This window comes from Cottoperca gobio, chromosome 13 (genome assembly GCF_900634415.1).
Source record: "Cottoperca gobio chromosome 13, fCotGob3.1, whole genome shotgun sequence".
Classification (NCBI taxonomy): Eukaryota; Metazoa; Chordata; class Actinopteri; order Perciformes; family Bovichtidae; genus Cottoperca; species Cottoperca gobio.
The window spans coordinates 3,256,691-3,267,058 of NC_041367.1; the positions used below are offsets into that span (position 1 = coordinate 3,256,691).

Below are 10,368 nucleotides of genomic sequence, written 5' to 3' on the forward strand. Positions count from 1 at the left end.
TACATGTTTACACTGATGGACACAATGCATTTATGTATGGTATACTGTGCTGCGTTTATGCACTGTGGATTGTTCAAGTGGGTGTTGTGAGTGAAATCCCTGCCAAAAAGAGGTCCAGTGATTAAAAACACCTGCCTGAAAGGGCAGCCAGTACTTGATGACTCACCAGGTCTCTGCAGCGCCCCTGAAGTCCCAAAATAGTTTTTTATTTTTTATATATTTTCTTGCAAGCCACAATGTTTTTGTGCACGCACGTAATTTTGCACATAAATAAGTATAAGTATGTATTTATGGTAAAAAATATCCATATACAATATAATTTACAAGGTCTTCACTACGTGCCAGGTTTAATTTTTTACTTTAAGTGTTAGCTCGACAGCATTTCTTGCAAAACAAACTGAGGAGTGTAGGGTTAGTGTGCATGTACAGTGGGGGAGTGTATGAGTGTGCATGTGGATAAACATTTGCACTATTTGAATAGTGAGAAAATGTCAAGATGTCAAAGTTAAAGCCGTTAACTATCCAGCAGGGTATTAGGATTTGAGAGCGACGGGGTCCAAGATAAGCACAATCGTTACAAACGTGAATGTGTCCCTGTAGCCGCTGAACTTCCATACAATTGAAGGATTCACAAGAGAGAGAGAGAGAGAAAAAGATTGAAATCTATTCAGAATAGTTCAAGCTTTGAAAACCTTGGATCCAACACTTCCCATGATGCAACTTGATAGCCTCTTTTCATTGCGCTGTCCCTGTTGAAACTTTTCATACTGAAATCCACTGAGTTAAATCTGGTTGATCGTCACTTGGAGGATCACCCCTGACTTTGGGAAAGACTGCTCAAAGCAAACCCAACAAAAATGCATTTTGCAAAACCTCAGAGCGTTGAAACAACACGTTAATACTTTATTTAGAGTTGTTGCTCGGACTTGACGGAGCACACCACATGAATGTGAGTCCATCTAAGTAACACGTTGAATGAACGTTGCCCTTAAAAGACCACTGTACGGTACGCATTTACTGAAAGTGGGAGGCGGCAGTTATGTAACACCATACCACAACCCTCCCCCCCCCACACGCACACATGATTTATTACTGTATCGTAAGAAGTAATTAATCTTGGATGTGGATGTTAAGATAATATTGTGGGCCATTTTATCAGTATAGCCAAGAAAAATCTTTTTAATTATACACAAGCACATATACACACATCCAAAAATTGGAATTTGGCCTAGTACCCCGCCCAGAAGGGTGTTGGAGATGGGACTCGAGGGCATGAATGCAAAGCTATTTGTAGACACAGCCACCTGTCAGGGGTTGTTTAGAAGCCAGCTACAAACAGTGCCAGACATATGCACGAGAAAACGCCCAAATTATACTCCAAATATAGATATGACAACACAGATATATATGGATTGAAAGCATTGATGTTGGACCGCTGTTTCTGCTTTGGACAAATGGTACTCATTACACAACAAGTGATTTATTTATTTGCTGCTTTTCGTAACAGTTTGAGAGCTGTTTGTCCTAAACTGCACTGTAATATAAACGGCTTTATGAGTTAATCAAATTGAAGTGGTACTTCAGATAATATCTAATCTCACAATTGCCTGCGATAAAGTGTCCTAATGAAGTAACTTTAACTTACTGTACGACTGATATCGCAAGTATGTTTACCTCTAAACATCTGCAGGAACAGAGATACAAGTCTCTATCAATCGCTAGGCGACAGCCTGGGGAAGCAAATCCAATGACCTTATTGGGGAAAGCACAAATAATGTGATGGAAACAGATATTTCTTCTGTTATTCCATTATCCAAATTATCCAAATTGATTATTACCATCTTGGTTGGCCACAACATAAAAATCCCCAATCTGTTTGTCACATAGGAATTAGATTTCACTAACTGGACATTTCATTTACTACACATTATGGAAAAATTATCGCTGTATTTTGCCCCTCGTAGCCCCCCACAGAGTCAGCGCACAGCCGGCTATTAGCTCACCGTTCCCAGCTGAATGTCTTTCAAAACACTAGAAACTACACTTCAACATGATCCTTAGAACCTGTCGTTTTAGCTGTATGTTTAACTGTCCTACATTTAAACAACCCAGCCAAGAGTTGTTTCATTAACTACATATTAATGAAAAGTTATTGCTACCATCTGGAGTCAGTGCACAGCAGGCAGCGCGCTGAGAGCTCACTGTTCCCCGCTATGTCTTGCACCGAGGAGGAGGAGGCGTGATGTGCGGGAGCTAGCAAGACACAAGCCTGGTTTGGCAGCTGGATTTCTTTCAAACCCCTGCAGCCTGTACAATGAAGCTTATAACCTGTTGTTTTTATTGAAACATCCTTTTACCTTGTATTTCAGTCAATATTCATACATTTCATAACACTTTTCAATTAAACAGAGAGATGAAAAGTGTATTTGTCATCATTTATTATATGCCAATATTAAATCAATGGGATGCTTTGAAGGCACAGAAAACAGCATTGCCAATGAATATTAGATTGGAAAAGAGACGTCGCCCAATTTCGGTCTTTTATCCGAATATAGATAAAGAGACAGATCATTTTGTTGGTTGAACAGATTCTGATAATGAAGTGTCTGTACACCTCTACTAAAAGTCCCAATCAATCACTTGTGGCATGGCTAAATATTGTCATTTTTTCCAGAGTTCGAAGGTGCAGAGATGTGGAACCCAAACACTCCTGTGAGTGAGGACTGCCTATACCTGAACGTCTGGTCCCCACGTATCAACACAACCCAGACTAAGCCCCCCCCACTGGCTCCGGTCCTTGTCTGGATCTATGGAGGCGGGTTCACTCAGGGAACATCCTCTTTGGACATTTATGATGGTCGCTTCTTGAGTAAATCTGAAGGTGTTGTTGTGGTATCAATGAATTATAGGTAAGAACTGAAGTAAACTGAACATATTAAAACACAAGTGGACTTTGCTACTGTATGTAACTGCAGACTCTTGGATGTCTTGGAGGAGGTTCTCTGGTTTGGGTGCAGTAAGCAAAGCGAAGGAGCAAAGTCTTTTCCACGATGTGCAATACCCTTCTCTGTACTCATGTAGATGGGATGGTAAATCTTAAAGAGTAGGTGTATTTATCTGTCTTCTCTTAACGTCTTTCTTCATTCTTGCGCTCGTTTATCACAGACTCGGAGCTTTTGGTTTCCTGTCTATTCCTGACAACAAGAACTTCCAGAGCAATGTTGGCCTGCTGGATCAGCGCTTGGCCCTCCACTGGGTAGCCAACAACATAGCTGCTTTTGGAGGTGATTCTAAAAAGGTAAAATGTTTTTGTCTTATATCCTAAAATCAGATAACAAGATTTGTTTACATTTTTTAATCAAACAATACAAAATAAGCGGCTTTTGATTCCAGGTGACTCTGTTTGGGGAGAGTGCTGGGTCAGCATCTGTGGGCTTCCATCTGCTCTCCCCAGGCAGCCATAGTCTTTTTCAAAGGGCTGTGATGCAGAGTGGCTCTCCTAATGCACCCTGGGCAACAATAAGCCAGGATGAGACCTGGCGCAGGTAGGGTGTATTAATTCAGTCATCATCTTTTCACTCCCTCCTTCACTCTTACGATATGTTATAACACTGTTATTCATCGTCACATTGATTGTTTGAAGCTGCAACATCCATTAAAAGTAATACCAAATGAATAGGATACATGCTCAGGCATGATCCGTTTATTTCTTTCCAAAGAAAAGTGTCATACAACACAATATGTGTCCTGGTAAATTTGAAAAGCATGGACATACACATGGTCCTTGATCAAAGATGTGATCAAAGATTCTCAAAAATGTGTCTAATATGTGTTTCCGTCTCCCTCACACACCGATTGCTTTGGTCCCTCTCTAACACCAATATCCAGGTCCATGAAGCTGGTGCAGTTACTGGGGTGTCCCACGTCTCCTCCAGCTGATATGGAAGCTTGTATGCAGCAGGCTGATCCTCTGAAAATCTCAACGAAGCAATATGATGTTCTCACACAGCCTGCAATCAGTAGACATACCTTTTGTCCCTCATGTTGATGGGGACTTCCTACCAGATACAGTTGAAGTAGGTGTGTGTGTGTCTGTGTATGTGAAGACGTCATTAGGTGTGAATTTGCATATTGCACATGTGTGTTTTAGTTACTAGTAAATGTCCATCACCCAAAGCACCTTGAATCACCTGGCTACAAGTAGATGTGTTAAAAACTTTCATTTTAACCAACTGGTTTAAGCTTATCATCATAACTAAGCTCACAGGGTTATTACCACCACAGTAGTATTTAACAAATTCAAAAACATCTTGTAAACTACCTTTTTTGTTTTTCTACTGCAGGTTCTGCTCAGTACCGGTACCCTGCCAAAGAAAGAGGTGCTATTTGGTTCAAACAAAGACGAAGGGACATACTACTTAATGTATGGATTTCCTGGATTTAACATCAGCGGTGAGAGTCTCATCAGCAGGAATGACTTCCTGAAAGGAGTGGCACAAACAATACCACATGCAAGTGATGTCGCAAGAGATGCTGCCATTTTCCAGTACACTGAGTGGAAAGATGAGAATAACAGAGTGCAAAATCGGAACTTGCTGGGTAGTCTGGTTGGAGACCGAATGTTCGTTTGTCCTCTGCTAGAGTTTGCTCACAGGTAAAGTGCGATCCTGAGTTCCAATGGTAAACCGCCCAATTAACACTTGTGCATTTAATGTAATATATTATTTATACTTCATATACATACAAGAGCGACCTTGTGAGTCTGTATGTGTGTCACCATGAAGAAATGTGCTGCTGGAGACACATACTGTAGCGGGAACTACCACAGAAGCCTTTATGTTCAATATTTCAATGTTCCCCCCAGGTACTCACAGCGGGGCGGTAAAGCTTTTCTTTATTCATTTGACCATCGGTCGTCCGTCAATCCTTGGCCAAAATGGATGGGCGTGATGCACGGCTATGAGATAGAATTTGTCTTCGGAATGCCTCTGAATGCATCCCTGGGATACACGAAGAATGAAGTGAACATGACCAAGAAGTTTATGAAACACTGGGCCAACTTTGCCCGGACAGGGTACGCAATATTATAGACAGACAATCAGTCACATACTACTGTTTGAGGTTCCTCATGGTATTGTTGAATTGTTTTGATTGTTTGTTCTTTTTGTCAGGAATCCAGGCATTGATGGAGCCAACTGGCCCGTGTTCACACCTGAACAGCAGGAGTATGTCACTCTGAACTACAACCATCCAGAACAAAATAGGATGATGAGAGCTAAGGAGTGTCACTTCTGGGACACATTAATGCCAAAAGTACAGAAAGTCTCAGGTTAGACATCTATCTATCTATCTATCTATCTATCTATCTATCTATCTATCTATCTATCTATCTATCTATCTATCTATCTATCTATCTATCTATCTATCTATCCATCCATCCATCCATCCAGCTATCTATCTAGCTAGCTATCTATCCATCTATCTATCTATCCATCTATTGCACACACACATGCACACAGCTCTATATAGTTCTCTGTAGTAGGAGTTATCGCGTCAGGCTCTGCCAGGGAGGCGTTTTGCCTTCTTTAGCCTGTGGAGGAGATGTGTTTCCTGGCTTGCTCCCCTCGACTTCACCACAGTTCTGGAGGTCTGAGTGGGAGGAGAGGAGGGTCAGTGATCACTTCACTGAACGCTGATCGCACGCAGGATGAATTGTACTCATACACTTCTCCACGCTGGTCATTAGTCACACACAGACACATATCTTTTGGTACCATATAAAAGCACTCTCTACTTTTTCAATGTATCACGTTCTTTAACCATGATGAACCTTTCTCTATTTTCCAAATTACATTATGCAAAATGTTACAAATCAATTTGATTGAAAGTGACATGAACATTAAATGTAAGTAAATGTAACTAAACACATGCGACTACAAAATAAAAGTCTCTCTGTCTGCCTCTTTCTCCACAGATGATCTGCTCTCTTGTGTTAAAGCAAACGGGATGATACACCACTGTAATTACACCTTCCTCCTCTTTCTATTGGTTATAACTTTAACCTATTGATAGAGTGATGATCTCTACATCCATATATAACAGTTTACATTAAATAGGATGGTTTGGTCTTTAATAGTACTTAAAAATGTGTGATTACTGAATACTTTGGTTTAGTTTTGGTTTAGTTAAACAGATGGAGCAAGCATCACCTGTTCTGTTGCAGGTACTGGCACTGTACTGTACGATGCATACTTAGTGGCTTATATTATGACACAGGAATGTTATTTCGGATTACTAGTTCATGGTCAGCTGCCATTAAAAAAATTAATTAAAATTATATAAAATGGTGTTTACAGTAAATGTAAATTTTTAGTGCACACATAATCTGAGATCAGTTTCTGAATAAATTGCAGTTGACTTCAAACACTCAGATTTGGAAACTTGATTTACACAAATAATTTTTGAACCTGAAGAAAACAAATGATTTCCTTGTTCTGTCCCAAATGTCAGGGATGCTGTGGCTTTGTATTGATGTGTTGTCTATCGTATTGATCAGTAACGAGCATGTAATAACCATTAAATATTTGGATATAACATTGAACAACAGTGTGGTGTTTCTTTTTTGTGTGTATTAATTTTGATTTATTTATAGTTTGTCTGATAGACACGGACATGTGCTTCTTCAAACACACACACACACACTGAATAACACACACTTGTTGTTACTTTCTCTAAGTTGTACACAGGCGTATTATTTCCTTAAAGGAAGGAAGAAAGGAACACAAGTGTTATTTCTGTGTTCGCTTTGAATATTAGAAAATGGGTCAAAATCAGATTTATAAAAAATATATATTTTATTTTTTATTTTTGCTGAAATAATGTAGTTTAACTGAACGTTCCAGATTTTTCTTCTTCACGTTCTATTATCAGACACATTTTATGTTACAATGGTCAGTGTCTCTTTCATTCATTGCAGGGGTACATGTAGAATCTGGGAGTACAAACTGATTTGTTCTTTTTTGGTGTGAATAGCTGTAAGTTAAGTTATCGCCTGCCACTTCTGTCGTCATGATATTAAGCAACAGAAAGCATTATATGTAACACACGATATTTGCGATATCCATTTTTACTTGCTGAACGGGATTCTTGTCATCGGAAGTGTTTCACAGTTCAGCTTCCTGTGTTATTGTTCGTCGTCCTGTCATTGAACACAGTAATGTGATAATAAACAGTGTCGCCGGGCAAAAGATCAGAGCGTTGATACATAAAGCTAATGAGATGTTCGAGAGAAATTAACCGCTTTGGTTGAATGACCTTGAACGCTGTTTGAAATCCTCTCGTGAAAAAGTAATTACATAGTTTGAGCATCTGGTACGCAGTGTGTGAGCGGGGGTATTTAAAACAAAAATAACTTTGCAAAGACTTCTTATATGACTCTAACATGTACCTGTAGTTGTTAAATGAAAAGCTATTCATTTATCTGTTTAGATCCTTACCCTGCCCCACAACCACACACACACACACACACAGACACACACACACACACACACACACACACACACACACACACACACACACACACACACACACACAATAAGTTGCTGCTAATGTCTGACACTGTTAAAGGAAAGGATGGACAGTGAGATACACACACTGAGAATAGGAAAGTTGTGGAAGGTGTGTATTTGGCAAAGGTGATCTCCTTTCGGAAACGTTTGGTGTTTTCAAAAGAGAACCACATCGTCTTCAATGTGCCGTATCCATAATGGATGAAGAAAAAGACAGTGATGTGGCGGAGGAAGGAGGGTGAGAGAGAATGAAATAAATACAACAACAACAACAACAACCAAAAGAAGAAGCACTACAAAGACAAAGAAGACAACGGGGATCTTTGTAAACGACTATAAGAAAGTCTTTTAAGGTGCAGGACAGGAGTTCTTTCAGCCTCTGCTCAGCAAGGAAAAGCAGAGAACGATCACATAAAGTAGACAACTGTTTTTCATTGCTCCTGAAGTGGGAATGATGCTGTGGGACAGCATGGGTTTTGTCCTTGGCTGCATCTGTTCTGTACCTTGGTGGCTTGCCATGTGCCGCAGTAGGGGGACAGGTGTGAAAGGTGGAGTGGCGATCACGTGGCCACAGCAGTTTCTCTATTTATTTCATTATGTCCTAGACTTATACACAAGTTTTAGGTTCGGACTGTTTCAGAGGTTATGCTAGCAGTTTGTGAATAAGGGTTTTCAAATGTATATAATGTGAAATAGTATCATACGGAGAACTTCCTTACATTTCTGTTCCAGCTCTACAGCACCTGGATCAGTCGCCTTGAGGAAACTAAAGTTTTATCATCTAATCATATACAGAATGTTGTTGTTTTTGAAGGACGAACAGCTGCTTCACAGGAGGTTATTTGTTTTGACTCATGTCAGTGCCACAGTTTAGTTCTCAGACATGACACTTTGACAGATATTAGGGGTGAGCTGTGATTAATGCGCATGACAGTGATAGCTTCATTAATTAAGAGGGCAGCACCTCCCTCTGAGTGTCATGTGAAATTACTATTACCAACCCCGCAGGCAGAGTCAAGGCAAAGCACACATTGTCAAAAGAATGACAAATGCTTGATGTGAGAGAGCGACGTTTGTTTCGCATGAGGCGGAAACGTTTGAAGAGTTTTCAAGAAGACTGCAGACCTTAAAAGGGTTACCCTTTGGAAATGATGTTAGAAGTGTTGCATGGAACTTAAATGTTGAAAAGCCTTTTGTCGTACTATTTACTGAGGAATCAAGTTTCTTTTGCTTCTTACTTTAGATATTATATAATATTTTCTTCTCTTCATATATTCTTTAACCTGTAATGTGTGAAAAGTGGATTAAATGTAAGTCCTTTGAATTCCTGATTTGATAATTATCAGCTTATGTACAATCGTCTTGACAAATATTTCAAACCATGAATATCCCTGTGTGGTGAAAGGTTCAAGCAGTGGAGTCCACATTTCTGACAATCTTCCTTCAGGTCCATTACTGACACATGTCCAGGCAAACTGAGAGATTTCCTGCTTCCTGTTTGCAGAGGTATCTCATGTCATGTCAGCTGTTGCTTCGCTCACTATGCAAAGGAGGCACCCACTTTGCATCTCAGCAGATGACGTATCCGCTGCATCTCTCTAATGTAGCACCACAACTGTGACAGTGGTCAATCCTCATAGAGCCAACTTTTTAATAATAGATCAATTGTTTTAGCCAAGGATTTGACACTTATACATGAAAATAAATCAAAAAAGTTTTGGACTCAAGAACTATTTTTTTCTAACTATTTTATGACGTTTTGAGCCAAATCGATAAAAACTAATCAGATTAATCAATTAAGAAAATAATATTTAGTTGCAGCCCTGCAAGCTGATTTTGAGAAATTAGAATTTTTACATTGAAAGATATAAAGATTTAAAAACAAGAAAAGATTATAAAGGACGAGGGAAATGTTTGAAGTGTGCAGCTGAGAGACACATTTCTTCTTTGTATGGAAACCTTTACTCGACTCAAGTATTCACTATTATGAATGCATTCATTTCATTGTTGTGGTAAATAACTTATAGGAAGGATCCGATCCGATCACATATTTGTGTATTTAATGATGTAAACAAGAAAAATAGCTTAAAGTTCAAAATGATGAAATGTTATCTTCAACTATGAAACTCAAATCCCAAATAAAGAAAAACATACAGGATGCAGGAGGCTTCGTATTCTCCCGCTTTGGTCATCAACTAATGACAAAGAAAAACAAAAAGAAACTAATATTGATCTCATGTACATGTGTAATTTAATATATGTGTTATTAACAGGTTAAATATATAAGTACCACTTTTCATCCCCTTCAGACGGATGGAAACTTTTTCTTTCACTCCTGATTCAGTTTGATCTTCTTTATGTTGGGTTTCGTCGCCACGCCCGTGAACAATGAGCGCGCAACTGGTTAATCCATCGAGATGAGACATTTCAGACATCCCCAGAGTTAACCGGAAAACGCTATTTGACACCGTGGCAAAGCGAGAATGAGCCTGACCTCGGCTGTCAGTTATGACAGAGACACCCATCATTCAAATGAGACAGGCGATTAGGGGAAGGACGAATCCAGTCAGTGAAAGAGAAACAGAGAAAGAAACTGGGAGGTACAGGAGGAGACTGTGCTGTGATGTGTGGGAGCAGACAAATGATGGCGAGAGGTAGACGTATTGGGGATACGACGGCACGTTGAAAAATAAACACAAAGTCTGCAAAGAGAGAGAACATATGAAACAGGAACACACAGAGGGACTTTCAAAATGAGAAGGGATTTGGTGACACTGGATGATGCAAGGAGAGGCAGTCT

The 10,368-nt window shown here is 39.6% G+C and overlaps 1 protein-coding gene across 1 annotated transcript in view; it reads left to right on the forward strand.

The window, feature by feature from the left end:
- LOC115017910 (acetylcholinesterase-like) overlaps positions 1-6,589 on the forward strand; it is a 6,902-nt gene extending 313 nt beyond the window's left edge. Inside the window, 9 exon segments of the mRNA XM_029446633.1 lie at positions 2,675-2,909; positions 3,166-3,298; positions 3,394-3,545; positions 3,889-4,018; positions 4,020-4,076; positions 4,344-4,654; positions 4,865-5,074; positions 5,172-5,329; positions 5,975-6,589. Of these exon segments, the coding sequence (XP_029302493.1) occupies positions 2,675-2,909; positions 3,166-3,298; positions 3,394-3,545; positions 3,889-4,018; positions 4,020-4,076; positions 4,344-4,654; positions 4,865-5,074; positions 5,172-5,329; positions 5,975-6,069 (1,481 nt within the window). The 3' untranslated portion in view covers positions 6,070-6,589.
- The last annotated feature ends 3,779 nt before the right edge of the window (positions 6,590-10,368 follow it).